This window comes from Micropterus dolomieu, linkage group LG17 (assembly GCF_021292245.1).
Source record: "Micropterus dolomieu isolate WLL.071019.BEF.003 ecotype Adirondacks linkage group LG17, ASM2129224v1, whole genome shotgun sequence".
Classification (NCBI taxonomy): Eukaryota; Metazoa; Chordata; class Actinopteri; order Centrarchiformes; family Centrarchidae; genus Micropterus; species Micropterus dolomieu.
This window is the reverse complement of record NC_060166.1, coordinates 13,580,765-13,605,204: the sequence shown is the minus strand read 5'-3', so window position 1 is coordinate 13,605,204 and position 24,440 is coordinate 13,580,765. Positions and strand designations below refer to the sequence as shown.

Genomic DNA, 24,440 nt, shown 5'->3' with positions numbered 1-24,440 from the left:
GTATTATCAGACCAAACCCTCGAAGAAAATGTATTTGAATCGAAGCAAATCTTTCTCAAGTCAGGACAATTCTATTTTTATAGCCCAATATCACAAATCACACTTTGCCTCAAGAGGCTTTACAATCTGTACAGCATACAGTGCTCTCTGTCCTTAGAGCCTCAAGTCAAATGAGGAAAAATTCCCCTGAAAGCAACCCTTTCAACAGGGAAAAAAAAAGGAAGAAACCTCAGGAAGATAAACAGAGGAGGGGTCCCTCTCCCGGGACAGACAGGCATGCAGTAGATGTCGTGTGTACAGAATAGATTCACAACAGAAAGTCTTAGTATATACAACTATGGCATAATAATGTCTAAATGTAGATTGTAAAACGTAAGTGCAGAGGAAGGATCCAGAAGGTCTGAACCACACCATGAAACCCTTTGTTTGTCAGCATGAGAGTGCCCACATCATATCGTCTAACAGAGCGTAGAATCGAGAGGGACATGTAAATCACACATTTTACATTTAAATCTCATGTTTTTGTCAACTCTATCTTTATTTGGCCGTGTGTTTGTTAGTCACATATCCTGAAACGTCTTCACCTAAAATAACAAGACACAGTGACTATCATGAGACCAGCAGGAGTGCGAACCAATTACCAAAAGTCCCCATTTATAATGTAGGGCATTTATTTTTCTTCTTTTGTTTTAAACGGAGGAAGATGTGCAGATAATAACATCCTTATTAAAATAATCATCCCTCATTAAGCTGCCAATAAGAGAAAGACAAAACTGCCATGTCATTCTTGTTTTTCTTTTTAAAAGAAAGAAAAGCGCATCATTTTGCCTTGAATTTTAATTAATCTACTGGCAGACTCTATAAGTCATGGCAATTTGAGAAATACATATTCATATACGTATTCAAAGGAATACAGTCAAACCACAGTCGGTGCAGTCACACTGATACAAGCACATTCTCATGAGACGAAGGAGGAAGTGGCTAGGTGCTTTTACATGAATCACTGGGACCCTTTGAAAAAAAGTTGGCCCCAAAACACTATAAATACCCTGCAGAGCTTCTTGACCCCATAGAGTGGTTAGGACAACACACAGACAACTACAATGATAGCTTTGCTGCTGCTGGCGCTGGTCGCTCACTCCTTTGCTCTGCCTCTGCCGTCTGAGGACAACAACAGGCTTTTAGCAGAGGTAAGATCTGAGGTCTTTAATTCAGACAATATTTAGTCTTACACGCTGGCTTCTAGTGGCTTTTTTTATCTTCATAATCAAAGAAAAAACACTCCAAATAGAGTACGCCACACCTGTTTTTTCATACTATTATGAATGTCATTCAGCTTTTGTTCTCTTTCATTAAACAGAAGTACCTCCGCCGGTTCTATGACCTTCCAGCTGCTCTCCAAGGCAAGTCGTCAGGTATCTTTGAGACCAAGATCAAGGAGATGCAGAGATTCTTCAATCTCAAGGTGACCCAGTCTGGAAAGTTGTTAATCCTGCTGCTACTGCAAATGAGCTGTTTTGTAAAAATTGAACTGAATTTGATATCTTAGTTGGAGTAGGTTTTATTCATTCAAGACTTTAATATATTATTGGTGGTGCATTTTTACATGTGATTAATATCTTTAAATGTCATATTAACTTTGAGCTTTTTTGGAAAACTATTTTGTGGGAAAGAAGTTAGTAGGTGGTGGGATGAGTTACCTTCATTGTCATTATAATAACCTTTGTTAGGAATTTGCCCTGTAGAGCTCACAGTGCAGGACAGACAGGACAACATTCAACACAGCAAATAACAAATACTAAAACCTAAAAACAGATATACCTTAATATGCAAAAGGTTTGCAATTTAAGAGAGGTGAGGGAGGGTGATTGACAGTTTTTACAGTACTTTGGCAACACGTGAACCTATGTGACCTATGTTTTGTTTCTCCCTCTTTGAAGGTATCAGGGAATCTGGATGACAACACTTTGGAGGTGATGAAGCTGGCCAGATGTGGCGTCCCAGACATTGGGGAATACAACCACTTCCCCCGACACCTCAAATGGCAAAATAACAATGTCACATTCAGGTATGCATTGAAATGAATATAATGTAAATGGCGAAGATGAATTACATCAGTATAATTTTTTCAATCACTTCCCTTGCCCTCTATCTCCTGATGTTTCAGGATAGTGAATTATACACCAGATCTGAAGAAGTCTGATGTAAACAGAGCCATCCGCACTGCACTGAACGTTTGGTCTGACGTCACCCCGCTGACCTTCAAGAAGCTGCACGAGGGCAACGCCGACATTATGATCAGTTTTGGAGCAAAAGGTGCAACAAGCGTTAATTCTGATGCACCCTATATATCATCTGAGTACAAACACGCAAATACATGATGTTTGTATTTTAACACTGTGGCCACACAAATAATAGACATTTCAATAGTGCACATTCCTGCTCAACATACATAAAATGGTCTGTCATTTATTCTGTAGAGCATGGAGACTATAACCCTTTTGACGGGCCTAATGGATTGCTGGCCCACGCCTACCCACCCGGCCCAGGTATCGGAGGAGACACTCACTTTGATGAGGATGAACACTGGAGCAAAGATTCATCAGGTAAGAGTTATACTCTAATTTCAACATAAGCCACCAAACAGAATTCTAGTAATTATAAACAGGTGAGGCATATCCAAACAATATATTTGACTGAGCATCTTTTCTCTACAGCTTACAACCTGTTTATAGTGGCGGCCCATGAGTTGGGCCACGCCCTCGGTATGTCCCATTCCACAGACCCGGGCGCTCTGATGTACCCTGTCTACTCGTACGCTACAGGCTTCCCGCTGTCTGAAGATGACATTGAAGGCATTCAAGCTCTCTACGGTGGGAAAATACATGATCTGTGTTTAGATTTAAAATGGATTAAAAACGCAGTGAGCAGTGCAGTAATGTCAGATGTTCAATCACAGGCCCAAACCCAAACCATAGGAAAGTGAAGCCAAAGCCTGACGCACCAAACAAATGTGACCCCATGTTAAGTTTTGATGCTGTCACAGAGCTCAGAGGGGAAACCATCATCTTCAAAGACAGGTACAGCCATGATGCCACAGTGCAAAGGTGGTTACACATGAACTCTAGATCTTGATCATCGTCAACTAGACTGATAATCTACAACCACTAGAGGGTGTGTGAGGAAGAGTTGATTATTCTGTGACTCAAATAATAACTCCCCGTGTAATGTGTTGAGATGTGCATATTGTAGATCCGTTCATTCTGCTACATTTGGTTAACATGCCGCACTTTGTTGCAGATTCTACTGGCGTCTCCATCCTCAGATGCCGGAGCCAGAGCAGACGCTGATCAAATCCACATGGCCCTCCATCCCCAACAAGGTGGACGCAGCATATGAGAACTCAGAGAAGGATGTAGTCATCATATTTAGCGGTGGGTTATATATACATATTTACTGATATTGTGTTTTTACATTATTTCTTAAATACTAGATCCAGTTTGTAAAGACCAAAACTCTGCTCTGTATTTCAACAGGGATCCGAATGTGGGCTTTGAATGGGTACGACCTTGTGGATGGTTACCCAAAGTACATACACAAACTTGGACTTCCCAAGAAAGTAAGGAAAATAGATGCAGCTGTGCACATCCGAGACACTGGGAAAACTCTCCTCTTCACTGATGAGGACTATTGGAGGTATGTCGTGATGAGTATTACATGTCTCACTTATACTAGAGTTTAAAAGTCTTTAAATCCGCGCAGGACAATATCCTTGGGAGGCATACAAACCATTCTTTCCACATGTAAATCTGTATATTTTTTGACATTGTTTTGCTTTTACTTGTCACCCAAAGCTATGACGAAGCAACAAGCACCATGGACAGTGGCTACCCACGAACCATTGAGGAAGATTTTCCTGGGATGGATGACGAGGTCGATGCTGCTGCTTATCACTATGGTAAATGAAGCCTCAAATATCACATTTTCAGTAACGTGTAAGTATACAAAAGCTGAATTTTCCCCCAGCACTACAACTATAAAGCTTTCTCTAACTGTTATCCCACTCTTGTTTTCTTCCAGGACTTTTGTATTTCTTCCATGACCACATACAGTACGAGTACAGTTACACCTCCAGGAAAGTCATTCGCATCCTGAGGACCAACTCCATTCTCAACTGCTGATGAGGTGGTCCACAACTGTCAGTAGCAGCACATACACACAACAAACAGAATCTAAACAAGAAGAAGAAGATGCAGTTTATTGAATGAGCAGGAAGAAAACGGAGACATGCAGTGTAGTGTTGACCTGTTACAGTACAAGATTTTTGTCAAGTTAAGAAAAAAAGTGTATTTTTACTAGTGCTGGACACCTGTGTAAAATTTGTCAGACACAGAATGCTGGAAAATTCCTCAGAAATACCTTACATTATTTATTTTACATCTCTGTATTTGTACAAGCTTCACAATGGACGGCAAGATCCTTAGCAGGTTAAGTTTCTTGCCTGTAACAGTTGGCTTGGCTGTTTTGAGAGCTCATTATTTTACTATTTGTTTCATTAACTTAATATTTCAACAAAGCGCTTAGCAGTTTAATATATTCTGTTTGTCCTTAGATTTTTGTAGGATTTGTTAATTATAATAAAGCAGAGAAATTAAAGCGGGACTCACGATCTTGGTGTTGAAGAGCTGAACACAAAGTAATGTTGTCCCATTAAGTGACATTTTGAAGGGAGCTCTCATACAAGGTTGAATTTTAATTATTATTTTTACAACATTGTAGACACTACTCTGCACAGACAAATTGTTTCTGCATATTGAATATGCCAAAGATGAAATGTAATTTTAACGCACTGACATATTTTGACATATGTCACATGTGTGAATTTTCTTGTCAGTATTTTCAAAAATTTTGGCAAATCATTTATTAAATAAAATGTAAGTAAACTAAGGCAAGCTGTGTGGTCTTTGATCCGGACAATGCTCACTACAACGTCTTCTGCTCTAACATGTTTTAACTCAACCCCCATTTTACTTTGTTATGAGCTATTTGACTGTGTGGGAAGTCAAATGTGCCAAATAATCTTAAAGCAGCTGAACTCTTGCTGCCACTCAAAGGCAGCATGGTTGCATATAATTCACTGGCCAGGCGTAATAAACTTCAGTCAGATTGAAGACTTGATTTTGGTGTCAGGTTTATTCATAATCATCAAACACATGTAATGTTTCCTAGAGCAAACTGTCAGATGATGTAAGCTTCCAGGCAGTCAATGGCTTAGAATGATATGACAAACAGCACATGCGTATTCTGCCAAGAAACTGTGGGTCAGTACATGTACTTTCCTATTTTTCCCACCAGAGAGCACTCCCACCCACAGTCTGGATGCGTAAAGGTCCTCTTTTGACCAGAGTCCCAAAGGTTCTGGGAGAGATTGCATGAGAAATAGAAAAAGTAAGTAATACAAAAATGACAAGCAGCTTCATGATAATATCCCGCTAGTGTCTACATCTATTCCTGAGTTTGGAAAAAATAAATCAGTGTATGCTTCATTAGCGCAACTAACGGTGGGGAAAAACTTTGGCTCCGCCCATATTAAATCGGAACATACCACATATCAGCCCTAATCATATTAATAAAGGGCCATTAACACAGTATCTCGATCTTCCAGTATGCTGTAACAACAGAAAGCCAGTTATCTGAAGATAAAGTTTAGGAATTTGTGAGATGTTTTATGAAAATTAAGAATTTGTGTATTGTGAGCTGTTCAGTTTTGAAAGGTCAGTAAAATATCTCTAGCTAAAGTTAAGGAAAACTGTAGCTTGAGCCAAGCAGCATAATCCACAGGCCCAATCATGTGGATGTAATTACAGTGCAGCGAAGCAGTAGGCTGCGTCACCGGTTCACAAATCCTGTGTGTTCGTCACTGATGTTGGCTTTGGGAGTCTCAGCCCCGCTTTATAAAAAAAAAACAGATGGTTTATCTGAACGTAATGTCCCTTTTACAATAGGCTTTTTCAAATTACATTAAGATTCCTAAGTCATTTGCATGTGTCAGAAATGATGCAACCCCTTTAGAATGGCCACTTAAGAGTTCATGTGGTGTAAATGGAAATTGTAACGTTGCAGGGAGCATTGCAGAATGAGGGCAGAGACATGACAGAGGACAGATTTTTAAACAAGAGCGCTCATTGTGTTTGGCAGAGGGAGGGATACTGTTACAGCTGACTCCAGGCCTGAGCTGAAAATGGTTCCAAATCCTCCCTTTTCCAGTAACTTTACCTTGACATGGATGATGTTTAGAGATGCATGTTTGGCCTGAGAGAATGTCGATCTAATGTAGTTTTGCAAAGACAGAAGAAGCACTAAAATACAGCTGGTGTAACATTTAAAGCTTTCTCTAATAAATGTTTATTTCAGTAAGCGGATCACTTACTCGCCTATACTTAGATGTGTACACTCCTCTGGAAAAGTGAACAAGACAGTCTCTTGTCTCTAAATATTTACAACTGACCTGCTTTCCCTCCTTGGTGGTTTGCTGAAATTGAGCAACTTTTGGTACTTAACTTGACTTTTGACATTTGTAGAGCAGTGCAACTGAGAAACATAAAAAATATTAACTCATTTTTATCCCATGTGGATTTAGAGGTTATGTACATCTCCTTTTAAAAAAAACAAAAAACAAATCTAATTCCAGTCACAGTCAGGCACCTCTTTCCGTTCCTGCCCCAGTCGAAAGTTATTACCGTATCCAACTCTTTCAACTCATTAAAAACGCAGCACTGAGGATTTGAACTGGAACCAAAGGAAAACATCAAAAACCCTGAATTTTAATGTCTCTCCATTGTTGTACAAGTAAGGTCATGAAGTACTGCCGATTTTACTGATGTTTCAAGTACAGCCAGGTCAATGTTTAGCTACATTACAGAGCATTCACTGCCCGGTAGAAGATTTTGATCCTGCAGCGGAGACCACAAGGTGGGTGTGGTTCAGTCATCAGTGCGTTTAGACTGGAATGAGCTCCCTGAAGTTAGAAAATGAACCCTAATGCTCTCATCCAGCTCTTATTGTTCCCTTTATAATTTTATGTTAATTAACCACTTATCAAAAATGTATTTGTACTGTAGCACTTTGGAGTTAGTAAAAATGTAGAGCAAGCATAGAGACAGTTGAAAGACATCAAAGAAAAATGAAAGTCAAAAAATAAAATTTTAAAAAGTTAGTATCCTTTGAGAAAACCTTTACACAGTCCAGTCCAGCAGCTCCTGATGGAAACCAGATGGAGGAGGACGACAGAGAGGGCAGCAGTATCCCTTTTCCTCTGGGAAACTCCCTACTCAGACCACCATTACAAGAAGGGTGATGCAAGACTTCTGCTACTCCTACACTGAGCTGATTATTCTGTGAGTGTGAGAAAGCCACATTGTTTGGGGGACTAAGAAAAAAATCTTTTGATTTATGTCTTACAAAAGCCTTGAATGACACAGCTAAGGATGTTATTGTTCTCCCTACACTTTATGATCCCTGACAAACCACAGGTTTTACAACATGCCAGTCAGTGCGGTGCAGGTCAGCCAAGGGCAATGTCCTCAGGACAGGTAGGGTCTTGTTCAACTCTTAACAGTGCTGATGAAGGTGGTTAGTGTCAGCGATAGTGGAACATATTATCTTATTATTATATTATCTTTCTTTTCATATTTTGTCCCACCATATTCATTTTATGTTGCCTTCTATGTACTGTTGCCCTTCTTGTCTTGTCTGCCTGTCTAAACCTGAAGCCAGTGCTTCACTGGAAAGGTACAGTCTGTGTTGTCTCCTCCGGGGTAGAAGCTGGAATGTGTAGAAATCAGTCTGTGCTCTGTGTTGACCCATGAGTATGTAAATCTTACCAAATATGACCCAGAGGCAGATCCGGCTGTTTAAGTAAAAGTGACCAATAAATTCAGTCAAAAAAGTTAATGTCTTAGTGCAAAGATTCTTAGTCAAAAAAGTTAATGTCAATTAAAAAAGCTGCAATTTTAGGTGTTCATTGCGCAATATTAAAACTGATATTGGTATTTGCAAAGAAGCACAGACAAGGTCGTTGTTGAGAAAACTAGAGTCTCTATATTTTATGAACATGAATTATGTGTTTTCTGTTGCTAACTAACTGACAATGATTTTATCAGTAGCCACAGGCTGTTGCCATTTCCAACTATCATTTTGTGTGAATATGCTCCTTTTTTACTCTGTGTACAAAAGTTAGCCAAAATGGAAATAAGGCAGTTGTCAGTGAGATTAACAGTGAGATTGTCAGTGAGATTGTGTTCCTTGATGAGCAAAGTCATGCATTTCTCACACATACCTCATGTCACACACTCCAGATACAAAACAGATAACCTGAAACAGTTTCAAGAACGAGTGCTACATGAAGGGATATAAGGCTCCACCTTCATTTGCAATACAAACCTGTTCCATGTGGTCATACTGTCTCTGATATTTAAGAAATGTGTAAAAATAAAGAATTATTTTTAAATATTTCTGCCACAGTAAGAGTCACAATTGCATTTTGAAAAGATCAGCTGCTTGATCTTGGTGAATTTGCCACAAGTTCAATGCAAGCTAAAATATACCTGAACAAATATTCAGATAACCTGACTTTGGCTCAAGATGGATGTGTCATTTTAAAAAGGTGAGATACTTTTGTTATGTGAATTCCCCAGCAAACAGTTGTTCTGTCTCTAAACACGACCTCAATTTCCAGCTGGAACAGATGTGGAACTCAGACTTGTGAACAGCTGATGGAACCGTCCTAACTTCAGTCAAAGGACCTCTTGTAGCAAAGTAAACAAATCAGCGCAATAAAACTGCTACTGTGCAGCACTACTGTCCATAAGCTGGTCCTCCACGTGCTGAGTTGTGGTACATGTGTGGGTCAATCTAAAGAGGTGTCTATTCTTCCTGCGAGGTTTGACTATGTGCTGATGTAAGGTTTTTTAAGCCACAGCAGCATTTTTAGAAACCAGTGGGTCCTAATCTTTTTTTTGATCAGACCCCTTAAAACAAAGCAGTGTTTTTATGTGTGACATAGAGAGAGTTTTTTTAAACCTATTTTCAGTTTATCTTAATAGTACAGAATAGAGTTTGAAAAAAAGGTTTTGTTTAGCATAAATTCACTTTTTTCGGCTTCCCTAGGCTTTTAATCATCATGCAACCCCTAGGGAGGGTCCTGACCTCAAACCATAGGTTGGGAACTACTGCCTTATTAAACTACGATGTGGCATCAAATTGATCATGTGCAAATGTCAAGGATCACACAAATATGATGTAAAACCTAAATCAAGGTGTATCAAGGTATATTCATAGTTTAAGTCTTTACCAAATGTATAATATTATTATGCAGTGGTACAAACTCCAACAGCTTTAGTGGCTCTTAAAACAACAAGCAAATCTTTGTGGCACAGTGACAAGTGGAGCTGATCTTTTGTTTGTCTGAAAAACAAAACCTCTGTGCTGAGCTGCAGCACGCTGACACAATGCCTTGGTGTCTATTGTCACGGCAGCACGACAAGCCAGAGGGCATTCGGAGCATCAATACGTCAGCATCACTGTCGTTGAATGAAAACTGAACGAAAACAAATCTGCTTCAACTCCTCTGGAAATACATAAAAAGCTTCTTTTCAAGCTAATATACAAATAATATTTTTTACAGTGTTTTACACTCCTAAACAAAAGCTTTAGAAACGTACTTTTAAAAAACAATTCTTGAGTTTCACAACCTCCTGTGGGAATGGAAAGTAAAACCTTGCAGAGTCGGACCAGGATGGCCTCATTGTTGAAGCAAAGTGAATTAGCTGCTTGGATAGCTTGATCCTCCAGAGGATCTATCCGGGAAGGTCAAATTACATTTGTTTGATAGTTGTTCAAGCAAAAACAGAGCACTTAATAAAGACACCCTGGTTCTGCTTGCCTGAATTAATTATACACAGTTCAAAGCTTCCCTCTGCTTTGAAGTAATTACATCTCAGTGCCCGGCCACTGCAGAGAGGCGAGTGATTACCTTTCGATTCCTTCACTAACATGTCCCACACCACCGTAATGCAAACTGCACACCTATATACAGTTGTACAAAACTAAAATGAATTGTGATGTTTGAAATCCTCTTTCCGCTGTTGGTGAGATTTGGTGAACACACTAAGAACAAGAAAAGCAGATAGACAAAGCCACTTATTCAATAAAAACTGAGCCAAGTAATAAATCTTGTTCAAACTTGCATGAATGTGAACGGCTGTGCATTTGGTAGTGATTACACCACAAATGTGTGCCCATAAAATATACCAGTTGACTGAAGACACCGCTAACTCAGTCAAGGTCTTTATTGACCCAGATTCACCCACCTGTAAAATGTTATCTAGTTCTTCTGATTCCTGTTCCACTTATTTAGAGAAGACGCTAACTCACTGTGTGATGACATTACTTCAAACTGCAAATTAATCTGATTTCATGATGAGATAAAACACAAAGTTTCAACACAGTCAGGGTCCTGTTGACTTTACTTTCATGGGAAACTTTCTGTCACAGTAGTATTAACAGTTAGGCAATAACATTGAAATTAAATGTCACTGCACTTCCCTGTGAGTTCAGCAGGGTTTGTGTCAACATCCCTGTTTTTAACTCAATTGATTCTGGCTCTGACAGAGGAACTTCTTCACCTTCATTAGCTGTAAACATCGTAAGGGAGTGCCCGCTACAGAACATCATTATTTTCAGCCAGCTAGTCTATAATGTATCGTAGAGATTGCATGTCAATACATTTGAGCTGCTTCTCGACACATCTGTGCATGTCCCAGAGAAGACAGACGGACACTGTTAGGAGCAAGTTGAAATGTAATTAGACATGTGACCTGACCTTCGCTCAGCGTAGCTTGTCCACTGAAGTTTCAGTCACGTGACATTCTTCAAAACACTACTTCACTTTAAACCATCATCAAACTGGACTTTATGTTCGGACATAAAGAGCGACAATAGTGGGAGAAAAGTGACAAAACTTTTGATCTGTTAACTGTTGTGCTGTTGCAGTCCCCGAATGTCTTTGCGATTTCACAGTGTTGTAGTTTAACTCGGCGCTGCTGAATGCAGTCGGGACAGTTCTTGATGGATGGTTGGTTCCTTACGTCTCAACGTCCCAGAGCTTCAGGGGATGGACAAAAAAGCACAAAGTGTTTTCTGCACTGGGATCAATCCACCGAGGGCTCTCAGGTAGCCTCTTACCCACTTGAAGAGAATAGTCACATTTACACACACACACACACAAATGGAGGGACTTTGGCTTGTTTAAAGACCTACCAAAGATCATCTATGCTCTCAAGCACGTACAACCATGATGCAATCTGTGGTTCCTTGGTTTAGTTAGCCTTACTGGGTGAGTTTAAAAATGTCTCACAGGAACGAGGGCATTATGTGAATGTCTTCTCTGTCTTACAGGACCAACACTCACTGCCAGACACACACAGGAGATCTGTAAGCTGCCATGACTGAAACCGAGCTCTGTCCCTCTTTTTCTCCTTTCTTTACCAGTCTCCTTCCCAGTCACCTCCTTGGCAGGTTACCAGCCCAGTGTAGCATTGTCTTCTGCCAAAACCCTGGCATGTCTGCCCACTTCAGTGTTTTTAAGGACCATTCAAGACCACAAGTGTGTGTATATGTCTGTGTACCAAGTCACTTTCAAGTAAATAAAGCAAAAGCGCTCTACACACATAACATGTTATTGAGTTGTAAAAAAGTGAAGAAACTGCTGTGAGGGTAAACCACTGAGATCTAAGCTTTCCTCTTTTCCAACAAAGAGACACACCCTTCTATGAGTCAGTCCTGTGCATAGAAACAAAAATACACAGCTTTGATAAACAGGATTGGCACACTTTAAATGCAGCGTCAATGCTGACACCAACTTTCCCTGTTTATAGTTTTGTTTTAATGTGCTTATGCGCCATCACTGACACACCTAACAATTGTTGCCATTTTTACGTCAAACAGAAAATCACACAGTGAGAATAGTCCATTTATTACACAAAGGATTCATGTATTTATAAAGTTAAATACAATATAGTTACATACATACAAATAAAAACATCCACACCAACACTGGGAACATCTGACTCTCAATTAACCAAGTGAAAAGATGGATTTCCTTTAAAACGAAAACATTTAAGGCCCCATTCCTCTACAAATTGCTGACATTCAAAAACCCAAATATGCAGTCTTGTGGCTGATCGTCTTCTGATGTCCACAGAAATACCATGGGAATGCCAAGGTGAGGTTACACGTGAGAGAACAGTGCAGCTTGGTGTTTAATCATTGACCGATACTGTGTCAAAGTTGTCATACTTCATGGTCCAGTTTGTTTGGTAACAACTGCCTTGCTCACCTTGAAACTGATTTGAGGGCAGGTCAAAATAAACTCTCGGAGAACATGGTCCCACATGGCTTGTTTACTCAGGTTGCGTAATGTCACAAAACGACGAGTGTCATGTCAAAGGCTGCGTGCACCCAATTTGGCTGTACAAGAAATATTGTCCAAACACAAGGACAAGTTGTCAGAGTTGGGCTACGATTCATTGAAACAAATTCAAGTAATGAAATGGTCATTTTGGGTGTAACAAGAAAACATCTTTATACTCTACTAGGTTTAGTTGTAACAAGACTTTACTGTAAGCTTCCCAACCAGACCTTGCTAATTAAAATACTTCTTGTTCTTGGATTGTACATTTTTGGGAAATACGTGCATTAGCTTTCTTAGTAAGGTTGATACCACAATCATGTGTGTGTGGTAAATATTAAGCCACAGCCAGCAGCCAAACCGTCTAGTTTAACATTAAGACTGGAAACGGGTGAAAACAAATAGCCTTGTTCATCCAGATCACATCTCATCACAGCTCTTTCTTTTTTTATCTGTACAAAAGCTGAAGTGTAAAAACAACAAGTTGTGTTTGTACTACAAGTCACTACGAGTCATTGTACTGTAAATAGTACCCCCTAAAACGACAGCCCCTGTTTCTACATTTTGGTTTTTGAACGGATTACACAAACCAGATATGTGTTAATCATTGAGCAGAGGTATGGCGGAAAGAACCGGTAGCGGTTTCCCCGGTTCCAGTCTTTGTGCGAAGTGTGGTAAGAGTGCTATCAATCTTCTTATTAAAATCTCGGCTAGAAAGCGAATAAGTGCATTTCCCAACATGTCAAACTATCCCTTTAATCATACCAATAAAGCATCACATTCAAAGTCAAATAAAAAAATCTTAGTGGTCAACAGTCGTAAAATATTCTTCAGTGTGGATATTATGAGCAATGCATAGAAGGTTTTGGATTACACTGGATGATGTGTCGGCCATGTTTAATTGCATCAGTGGAAAAACACAGCGACCGGAACAAGTGCAAATAACTTAATATGGCCCCACTTTAAATGAAATACATAAGACCATTACTTAAAGTTCTGGATTCTTTACCAGTTTAGACTACATGTTAAGTTGAAAAAGAAATTGTTCTGTGCTATGTAAAAGATTGTATATTTTGCCATTGTGTTTTGAAAAGGTACAGCATTAATGATATTTGTGTCAAGAGTTCATGAAGGCTACATTTACCCTTTAAGACATATTCCAAACTTTCACCTTGGAACAGAGGTATTCAGTGAGTGTAACACAAAAAAAGTGTTTTGCACATCAAAGAAGATAAGGCACAGCTCCGGCATCAGGAATGTAGAGGCCGGGGTACCCTCTGGCTCTATCAGAACTAGATGATCACAAAAATCAAATGTGTTTATAGTTGTCCCGAACGGCTACACCTAAAGGCGGAGTGAAAAGCCGGTGGTCGGGGGGCGGGGTTTTTGAAGCTATTCGACTGTCTGACAAGCACTTCTGAAAGTACAGTATATTGGCCCCTTGTGGAGTGGTCCATTTCTTCACAACACGATGCCTTCCACATTACAGTTCAGCACCTCGTTGTGTTGGACCTGACCCAGCTGCCGGTGGAACTGTCCCTGTTTCTGGGTCCTCCAGCAGTAGATGCTTTGTCCCAGTGTAATGCTCTTGATACTGGGCAGATGGGTCAGCATGTTGTTTGGCAAGGACGCCACACCGGAGCCAGAAAAGTTCAGCTCTAGCAGGGAGTCTAGTCCGCTAAAAACTGCAGGATTCAGCGTATTGAGCTTGGGGTTGTTTGAGAGATCCAGCACTTGCAGGCTCTGGAGGCCCTTGAAGCTGTACGGCTCGATTTCCTGAAGCTCATGGAGGCCACTAATGGATAAATAAACCAGATCTTTCAGCTGAGCAAAAGCTCCCTCCTTGATGCAGGTGATGGGGTTACCATCCAGATTGAGGTACCTCAGTGGAAGTCCTGCCAGCCTCGGTACACTTAACAGTCGGTTTGCTGAAAGATTTAAGCTCTGAATGTGCAATACTCGTCCATGCAAAGTCGTGTAGACTGACACAAGCTGGTTATGAGACAGATCCACACTGACAGGTTGACCATTAACTTTAGTAATGAACACGTCCATGTCAAACTCTTGGAAGCTGTTGTGACTGAGGTCAACTTCAGCCAGAGGGAGGCCAGAGAAACATTTTGGAGAGAGGCTCTCCAGGTTGTTGTGGCTCAGATCCAGAGTCTCCAGGTAACGGAGCTTGGACAAGGCATTGGGGCTTACCTGAAAAATGTGGAAAGGCAAGGAAGAGGTTAACAAAGAAAAAACAATTTACAGTTAAGAAGTGGCAAGGAATTATTTTCAGATTTGAAGGTACAGTGAAATAAAAACAAACAATGAGACATGACATAAATCTCTTGGTATACACTCACCGGCCACTTTTTTTAGGCACACCTTTTCAATTACTTGTAAACACAAATAGCTAAACAGCCAATCACATGGCAGCAACTCAATGTGTTTTATGCATGTAGATGTGTAGAAATTGCTGAAGTTCAAATTGAGCATCAGAATGGGGAAGAAAGGGTATTTAAGTGACTTTGAACGTGGCATCGTTGTTGGTGTCAGACAGGCTGGTCTGAGTATTTCAGAAACTGCTGATCTACTGGGATTTTCACACACAACCATCTCTAGGGTTTACAGAGAATGGTCCGAAAAAAGAGCAAAAATCTAGTGAGCGGCAATTGTGTGGACAAAAATGCCTTGTTGATGTCAGAGGAGAATGGGCAGACTGGTTAGAGATCACAGAAAGGCAACAGTAACTCAAATAACCACTCGTTACAACCAAGGTATGCAGAATACCATCTCTGAACGCACAACACGTCGAACCTTAAAGCAGATGGGCTACAGCAGCAGAAGACCACACTGGGTGCCACGCCTGTCAGCTGAGAACAGGAGTCTGCGGCTACAATTCACACAGGCTCACCGAACTGGACAATAGAAGATTGGAAAAATGTTGCCTGGTCTGATGAGTCTCAATTTCAGCTGCGACATTCAGATGGTAGGGTCAGACTTTGGCATAAACAACATGAAAGCGTGGATCCATCTTGCCTTGTGTCTGTCACAATAACCGCAAAATTGAAATAGCTAGCAGGTTCGGCGATGTTGGACTAATGTTGTGATTCTGAGGGACAGTCGAGAGAAACTGTGGACAGTAAGCCTCATTTGAAGCTCACTAACTAAGGAGTGTAGTGTGTCTGAAGCCTGCAGCTGTTTTTCATGTTGCTTTCTGTGGAAATTTAGTTATAACGTTACTACAGCACAGTGGTTAGTTGTGGACAGCCATTATGCTCCCCACCAGCGCACACGTGTGCGCGCGCACACGTGCGTTGCAGCAGTATGTAAATTGACTTGATAGACATGCCCTGAAGGTAATGATATAGCTACGTCTGAAAAAGTAACAAACTACAAAAAGGAGTTTGCTTGCCAATGTTGTTGACTAGCACGCAGCAGCCAGCTTAATCAGACCATAAAGCTACTGTTAGTGACACTCTTACTCTGCTATATGGCACCAAATTACTTGATTGATGAAAAATGCGATAATACCGCATACCACGCTGTTGAGCCCCAACATATTGCCGCGGTGGAAATTACTTCACCGCGACAGCCCTACTTCTATCAACGGTTCAGGCTGGTGGTGGTGGTGTAATGGTGTGGGGGAAATTTTCTTGACACACTTTGGGCCCCCCTGAGCATCATTTAAACTCAACAGACTACCTGAGTATTGTTGCTCACCGTGTCCATCCCTTTATGAACACAGTGTACCCAGCTTCTGATGGCTACTTCCAGCAGGATAATGCACCATGTCACAAAGCTCAAATCATCTCAAACTGGTTTGTTGAACATGACAATGAGTTCACTGTACTCCAATGGCTTCCACAATCACCAGATCTCAATCCATTAGAGCACCTTTGGGATGTGGTGGAACGGGAGATTTGCATCATGGATGCGCAGCAGACAACTCTGCAGCAACTGCGTGATGCTATCACGTCAATATGGACCAAAATCTCTGAGGAATGTTTCCAACACTTGTTGAAAGTATGCCACGATGGATTAAGGCAGTTCTGAAGGCAAAAGGGGGTATGGTATGGTCTAATATATTACTTTTCCTGATAAGTCTATTGAAATGTTTATCCTTAAAATGCCAAAACATAGCATAACAGTAGCGTAGGTAGAGACGTCTCCTACACCTGCAATAACTGATTTTTTCCACCTTTGGCACAGCAAGGAAAAAATTTGGTTGATGTGACAAAACATTCCCCCAACCACTGACCTGTGTTATATGGTTGTTGCTTAGGTCCAAGCTAATGAGGGTGGTGTAGCCTGGACCAGCTAACATGGTGTCACTGAGCGGGCCCATGGCGTTGGAGGATAGGTCTAGGTGGGCAGTATCCAGTGGGATGAGGATGGGCATGGTTGTGCTGGGTCCCAACCCACGGCAGTCCACCCTGGTCAGGCTGAAGCTGTCGAACAGGCCAAAGCTTTCCACCTCACATCGGCAACCAGGGTGACAGTTGTTGATGGCACTGGACTGGAGAGAGGCCAGCAGCAACAGGCCAAGCCACAGGAGAAGTGCCATTATGTTCTGAAGAGAGAACAAAATCGTTATTATCCCCACCAGGCGTGTGTGTGTATGTCTTAAGCTAATCTCGCATACTACCAGACCCATCAGCTTAATACTTTTTTGAGCACATTTATGACTCTACAATCAAGAATATCTCGTGGTTGCAGTAATTCATAATTTTTGGAACACCTATTTAAAACTTAGACTTTCGTCTTTTCAGCAGTATTCACCATTTTACGATATGTGTTACGAAATAGCAAAAGGCATTTCCAGCAATTGGATAGGCTAAAAAAAAAAAAAGGCTTACCTAGTTTTGGCCTTTGTCATGGCTCAAAATCTGACATCCATCTAATTTTGAACCGCAGCATGTCTCAGATTAATTCCATACCTGATTTGTTGTGGTCCACTAAAGTTAGGCACGATACGAGATGAATTAATCCCAGTTTTTATCTTCACTGCAATTTTCGACCGTAAGGGAGCTGGGACGGACAATTGAGAGAGATTCAACTCTTCTTTGTTTGGGAAGGGAGATGAAGGGGTTTTATTTTGTGTGGTGTGTTATAACAGAATGTTCTAAAGAAAAATGTTTTTTAAATGTATAAGTTTGGACTTCTCATCCCATTTATTGTTTCCTTATTGAGTTTTCTACAGTGAACCCAGGACAATCTGTTACATTACTGTTACACTATGCCATGCACTTACCTATACAAAAACAATTTATTAACAATGATGTATAAGAAAATGTATACTATACAAAACAAAATTCTTCCCTTCATTCCACTATTCTTGTGCATATCCACTGGACACACAATCTGCCCTGAACTTTCTGTTCCCTACCCACATGAAACTTTGTTAACATGCCACTACTACTGAGATTAGAAATGTTTTCTCTAGTGAATCCCTCTTTTATCATGTTCAAATCAGCTTTCAAGCACAGTAAGTAGTCAGTCACCAATTCAGAGAACACTTTGTTTGTTATTTCAGAAATTAGAGGAGCTGTCTCCGGTCAAATACCATCTTCAAGGTATTTGTTAAGCCTTATGAAAAGACTGTAAGCTTTTATTCGTGTAACCTGAGTAGCCCCAATTTCCCTTCCGACTTGGCTTCCCAACGGGTGTGACCTAATTTCTTTGATCAAAGAGTTGCACTTTCTGAGTTTACTTACTACTAGAATAAGTATGCGTGTTGTAAAATAATTGGAGTGTATCGTGAAACAAGCCCCTCAAAATATATCTGATCTATCTTAAGATGAGGAAAATGAGATGTTCCCACTTTCTGAGCACATGTTCGGAGCCTCAGTGTACTAAGACAAAAACAACAAATTCAGAAACAACTTTTCATTCTGAAAATTATACTGCCATATGGTCTACCACTATAATAGCACTGCATCTGAAATAATAACAGAAGGGGAAGCTTCAACATGAAAATGAGAAACAGAAGGAAACAAAACCTACATGTTCAACAAATATTGATCTATGAAGTGCAAGAGTAATTAAAAACCCATGATGAAGTGAATTAAATACAGTATATACGCATATATAAGTGAAAAAAATGGCAATAAAAATCCAAAAGTTTTATTCAAAATAAGAGAAGAACCTATCATACCTTTCTGAGGCTGTTGCTGTTATACTTCTGTGTATCCCTCGTGTAAATGAGAGCTGGATAGAGTTCGCCAGTTCAACTTAAGCAACGCACGCATGCACACACTCAAATCAGTATGAAAATTGGACAGAGTTGTGTAATGGGTAGAAATGAATTGTGATGAAATGTCATGGTCAAGTGGCCCAGGCATGACACAGCAGAGCACGTGTTAAACATGCAAGCCAGAGTTTTACGGCATTAAACTAAACTCTAACTTGAGGGTGGGACACCCAACTCTAATTATTGATAACCCTTGTTCAAAACCTCACCCAAAATACTCAAAAAAATTTAAAGGGAATGGGAGGGTATATCCAGTTCATGGTGGTATGTGTAAGCACTGAAATAAAAATGCTTTCTGATCCTCAAACTGACATTTTTTTTAAACTCTAAGTAAATTTTAGGGTATACAGTGCAGACGTATTAAGGGACTCAGGTTATGGCTATTGTCAGGGCAATCTAACAGGGGTTAAGATTATTTATCATGGCTTATGCAATAGGATGAGGTTACGTGGTTGCATAATACTAGTGGGTCAAGACATGCAGGGTGATTACGGGGGCGCAAAGTCTACTTGGACAAAGCTGTTCACCTCTGTGCAGTGTCCCTTTTGTTTTGACCCCTGAACTCACTAACTTTGTACTCCCGGCAGCTAGTAATGCTGATAGTGTCTGTATTGTATTCAACTGGATGATTTTAGTCTAGTGACTCACTGGGCGAGTTAATTAAGCTGAGTACACAAATCTTTCACTCACTGGACAAAATCAAACAAGATGTTTGAGCTCTTCAGAAGCTAAATAGTCCAACCACTGAATGAAGCACACATAAAGGACAGAGGGGAAACCTGATGAATGAATTGTGTGCATTATAAAGATGTCGTTAACTTTACACTTCTATAGTGACTGCCTGCCTTGCTGGGAAACCACAGAGAAGCCATTTGAACACTAAACATGGGAAACTGCCAGTAAAACCATGTGGTCATTTTTTTTTAAGGTCTGCCACACTGGTCTTCAGCGGCTCGTCACCTCTGTGTGGTTTTGTGGCCACATTTATCGTCCCTCCTTCCTTTCCTCCATCTGTTGCTTCATTGAGGAATGTGAACTTTCTGCACCAGGTGTTCTTCTCAAGCTCTCGCCAGTAAATCTCAGCTGACAGCAAACCAGCTCCCGGAGCCACCATCAAATCAGACACATGCTAACCACCTCAATTACCCAAACGCAACAGCAGTTATCACCACAAACCCACTGAGTTGTCAATAGGCAAAGGCCAGTGAAATTACACCCCAACAACTTCTCACTTTCAGGGGTCTTTTTGCACCTTTTTTAGCCCTGGGAAAGCAGCACAACAACCTCTGCTGTCCTTCAGCCTGCAGGCCATAAGTTTGTTTATTTATTTAACTTCCTACAGCTAATGTATACAACAGTGATTACTTTTCATGGCATGAATTTTACTCATCTTAAATTTATCACCTTGAAACTACATGCAGACCTTCTCCAAACTCTGCTACTGTGATAATCCAATTACTGTAGTGTCTTATCAGTGTAAACACAATGACTTAATGTGCCAAAAGCCCACAAGCAATATACTTATCTAAAGTCAAATATTGTTTTTCCCCAGCTCGCTTTTTGTTCAATCAAAATACAGGCAAAAAATTTAGACACCGCACATTTAAAGCAGAAGACTGAGTGAATGTACCTAACATGATATGGATTTTGTTCTCCCATTTAACACATTTATTTGCTTCTGTGTTCAAGACCTCAGTTTGTTCAATATGCTCCACTGATCTGATGTATTCTTTCTGTCATTGAGGCCACTCATTCCCAATTTAATCTTCAAGATAAAAGGCTGTGTAATTAGAAGATGGATGCCACGCTAATCCTTTTAAGCCAAATTAATGGATGACACTGAGGAGGAGGAGGCAGTGAGTTTAAATTAAATTGACGGTACTTAAGTGTTTTAAAACAATTAGGCAGCAATGGGATGCCTACAGTTTTGGTGAATAAATCAATTTGCAAGGCGACTGATCAAAGCATAGTACTAGCAAAGCTAGGAGAGACAGTATATCAGATAAAAAGTGATGAAAGAGTCACTGGAGGTGTAGCTAACTGCATGGTCTGAATATAATTACCACTTCTGTCAATGAGACAGTCTGAAGTAATAGGTTAAACGTCCCCGTAGGCTGATCTCTGGCAAAACATTGCATAAACTTCATGTCTGATAGGCCGGTCTATATAACTGTGAGATTGTAACGTTATGTTAATTGTGTGTGTCTCTGTCTCTTGTCTTGGTTCTTGTCTTTTCTATTGATGTTGCATATGGACATCTGACGATAAAGTACTATCATCATCATCATCATCATCATCATCATCAGCAAAACAGTGTAGATCTTCCTCCCATTTTGCACATCAAAGTGCTGAAGTTTATATTAATATTAGTTGGACTTACCAGAGGAGTTAAAAACCCTTCAGTCTATAAGTTTCTATTATAAATCCAGCAGTGGTGGACTAAGTACAGGTACTACTGCTGAAGTATTTCCATTTTAAAATAATACTTCGACTCCGCTTAAGGCTGCAAATGATTATTTTTATTGTCGATTAAGCTGTTGATTATTTTCTCGATTATATTTGGCCTATAAAATGTCAGAAAATGGTGAAAAATGTCGATCAGTGTTTCCCATAGCCCAAGATTTCATCGTCTAACGTTTTTTGTCCAAAACGCCAAAGATACTCAGTTTACTGTCATTGAGGAGTAAAGAAACCAGAACATATTCTGGAACGTATTCACATTTAAGAAGCTGGAATCAAATCATTTTTCTTTAAAAAAAAAAAAAAAAGTCAACTAATTAATCGATAATCCAAATACTTAGCAATTCATTTAATAGACCAACTAATCGAGTATTCAGTTGATAGTTGCAGGTGTAACCACTACATTTCAGAGGGAAATACTGTTCATTTTACTCCACAACATTTGTCTGACAGATTTAATTTTCTGCAGATTGAGATTTTTCATAAGAAACTATTATCCATTTACAAAATATGTATGTGTATGTACTGTTAGATAAACTACTCAACAGTATATAATTGGTTTAACAGTAGCTTCCCTTCCACAGCATAGATAGAGATGATGATTACTTGTGAAACTTGTGTACATTTTGCTGATATTTGTGTACTTTTACCTAAGCAATGTTTTGTACTTTTACTTCAGAAAAATGCTTCTTCCACCAGTGTTTCTACTATACAACCAGCAACTATACTGACAAACCATTATTGAGCTCTTCTTTTTAGACTACCTGCCAGTTTTGCAGTGTGTTTCCAGCAGATTTCTCCCTCCTTTATACCAAAAGTCTGACAAATGTGTTGCTGCCGTCTCTGCCTAACCACCACACACTGCCATGCCCCGGGAAGTTAACACAGGAGGCGGGTACACGCTCGTTGGGCACCTCTGCAGATCAAATTTCTTGCAGCCGTACGTGGCAAAGCACGGCGAGCTCAGGACTCTCCTGCAGCCCAAAACAATTATCACGTGTGAATGCCCGTTAATAATTACCTTGAATGTCAACCCCGCCCCTTTCAGCTCACAGCTCGGCATCTCACCTCTGCACACATCATTCACGAGAGTTTGCGAACTCCATAAAAGTTTATTCCCGTGCCTGAATAATCGGCGGCAACGACACACATGGGGCTGGTCAGTTCAGTCGGGACACCAGGGGCGGTTTCTTCTGGGCAAACGTGAAATCTGATCTGACCAGAGTCACCGCTACGTTTCTGTGTCTGAAACTAGGCTGCTGGGAAATTTAACAAACACTTTCTAACGAACGGAAAGGGAGTGGAAGAATACAACTTTGGTTAGTGTTCTCGTTCGCCTGCGTCCAGAGTAACTTACTTTGGTGCCTTTCATCCAGACAGTCCTCTCTTCGGCCGTTTTTCACTTCACCGCTCCCATTTTCCAGACCCCCGCAGCGCTCCCGTGTCCCGCTGGTTCGTCTGTCTGCTGTTGGTCCACATGAGCTCTGCTGAATCCCCCTGCGTGTCTGCCCCGCCACAATAAACTGTCAGGATGTGGAAACACTGGGACACACTCGTCTGTTCCCATCACAGAAAGTCCTGCCTGCCTTCGCCTCCGCGTTAATATCGAGACCGCCTGCGTCTGAAATCAGAGCACTTCCTGGCGGTGCTTTACAAAACAAAGTGCTTGAAGGATTTGTTCATGGTTTCACTCGTGAGTGGGAAATATGTGCGCGACATAAAGTCCGTTGATGTCTGTGGTGTAGCTAATTATGTTCATGTTAGCTGGTTGTTATACTGTTGTCATGGTGATTTCCACGCGGGCCGTGGAATTAATTATTTCAGCAGGTAAATTAATTAGCCTAGCTAAAATACAAATTTACATCACATGTAGGTAAGCTAAACTTGAATTTTCATAGTCTGTTTTGTTTTCTCTCTTTCACTTTTTTAGTTTTTATTTTTATAGAAAAAGAGAGAATATGAAAAATACTTACTGCAAACAGTCTCATAAAGGATGTCAACAGTATATATATTTCTTATAATAGCCTACAGAATTCCGACTTTAATCCCGGGACCAACGTTACACTTTTATTTTTGAAGGCCCACACGTGTAACTTCCGGTCTCGATCTACTTCTTTTGACGCTGTTTGTCGGTGTGCACCATGTGTGCACTCTACTGGAGACCCGCAAACAAACCCACATGTAAATGTTATGCAACATTTGGCTTGAAGTTCACATGTTGATCAAACTGATTATAAGAAATAATGTGAACGGAAACACATTTCCTGTTGTTGCACATGCTGCACGCGGTGTCTGGCCTAGTTTCTCACAAAAATGGGCTGTGGTAGGCAAACTTTGCCAAGACAAATCCCGCAGGTTTATGGAAGTAGCAAATATTTCGTATAGTTTCACTGAGTAACAGGTCAATATAATGTGTTAAAAATTAGTTTGTAACACCATTTTTGACAGGAATAGGCTATTCCAGGAAAGCCAAGCACATCAACTCACAGGCCAGAGCATCTCTGTGGAGACATTACGCTCCTGTCAGATGAGACATTGTAACAAGTTCTCTAGCAGAAAGGCCAGACACACACAGGTCAAGTGTGATGAATTATGATGAACAGCTGTTGCTGCTCACACAATACTGAGGGGCCTCCTCTGTTCATCTGCGCCCTCAGCCATTGTTTTCCTCCTGAGAGCATGACGGCATCACAGGACACACACCCTTACAGTACTACACGTTCTCTCAACTTCAAGGGTACAGCTAGATTTTGTCAAAAATGTAAAAAAAAAAAAAAAAAAAGAAAAAAAGAAGAAGAAGAAGCAGAAATTGTTTTTTACAAGATCATGATGATTCTCTCAAATAGTCATACAGGAAGTTGTGGTGCAAAGGGGAACCTATCTTGACATGTCATTCGGTGTTACATATGTAGCTAGGCTGCAAGAAGTGTTTGTATAGCCACACACATACACACACACACACACACCATCTGCATGTGGTAGTGTCTGGGAATCTTCAAGGCTGATAAGATAAAGGTTCAGGCCCTCAGAATACAGGCTGCAGTATCAGTCTGAAAGAGGAACAAAAGAACCTTAGAACTTGATAAATGCTGATGAACATCCTAAAGCAAACATGAACACAATGGATATATATTATCATATAGTACCTTCCAACAAATCGGCTTATCACTTACAAATGCTTTGCTTGAGTAGTTTTTCTTTATAGTTTTCATTGTTACTTTAGTTACTTTAGTTTTCGTTGTTACTTTAGCCACAATCACTTAAAGCTCA

At 40.4% G+C, this 24,440-nt stretch overlaps 2 protein-coding genes across 2 annotated transcripts; one reads left to right on the top strand and one right to left on the bottom strand.

Annotated features, from left to right (window-relative positions):
* Positions 1-1,103: 1,103 nt before the first annotated feature.
* On the top strand, positions 1,104-4,181 carry mmp13b (matrix metallopeptidase 13b). Its single transcript, XM_046074172.1, has 11 exons — positions 1,104-1,190; positions 1,361-1,465; positions 1,941-2,068; positions 2,168-2,316; positions 2,481-2,606; positions 2,718-2,873; positions 2,960-3,080; positions 3,301-3,434; positions 3,537-3,696; positions 3,855-3,958; positions 4,081-4,181. Exons 1-11 carry the CDS (start codon positions 1,104-1,106, stop codon positions 4,179-4,181), a joined length of 1,371 nt encoding a protein of 456 aa, XP_045930128.1.
* A 7,837-nt stretch (positions 4,182-12,018) lies between these two features.
* Positions 12,019-22,932, bottom strand: tsku (tsukushi small leucine rich proteoglycan homolog (Xenopus laevis)). The gene is made up of 3 exons (XM_046073676.1): positions 22,528-22,932; positions 16,719-17,030; positions 12,019-14,671 (listed from the first exon to the last, which is right to left on the bottom strand). The coding sequence occupies exons 1-3, from the start codon at positions 22,540-22,542 to the stop codon at positions 13,931-13,933; spliced, it is 1,068 nt and encodes a 355-aa protein (XP_045929632.1). The 5' UTR covers positions 22,543-22,932; the 3' UTR covers positions 12,019-13,930.
* Positions 22,933-24,440: the final 1,508 nt, after the last annotated feature.

Excerpts from the sequence above, each read along its gene's own strand:
- mmp13b (XM_046074172.1), top strand. The coding sequence starts at position 1,104 with ATGATAGCTTTGCTGCTGCTGGCGCTGGTCGCTCACTCCTTTGCTCTG. Across the intron at positions 1,191-1,360 it reads ACAACAGGCTTTTAGCAGAG|AAGTACCTCCGCCGGTTCTA; the intron begins GTAAGATCTGAG and ends TTCATTAAACAG. Across the intron at positions 3,697-3,854 it reads ACTGATGAGGACTATTGGAG|CTATGACGAAGCAACAAGCA; the intron begins GTATGTCGTGAT and ends TGTCACCCAAAG.
- tsku (XM_046073676.1), bottom strand. Across the intron at positions 14,672-16,718 it reads GCAACAACCATATAACACAG|GTAAGCCCCAATGCCTTGTC; the intron begins GTCAGTGGTTGG and ends CACATTTTTCAG.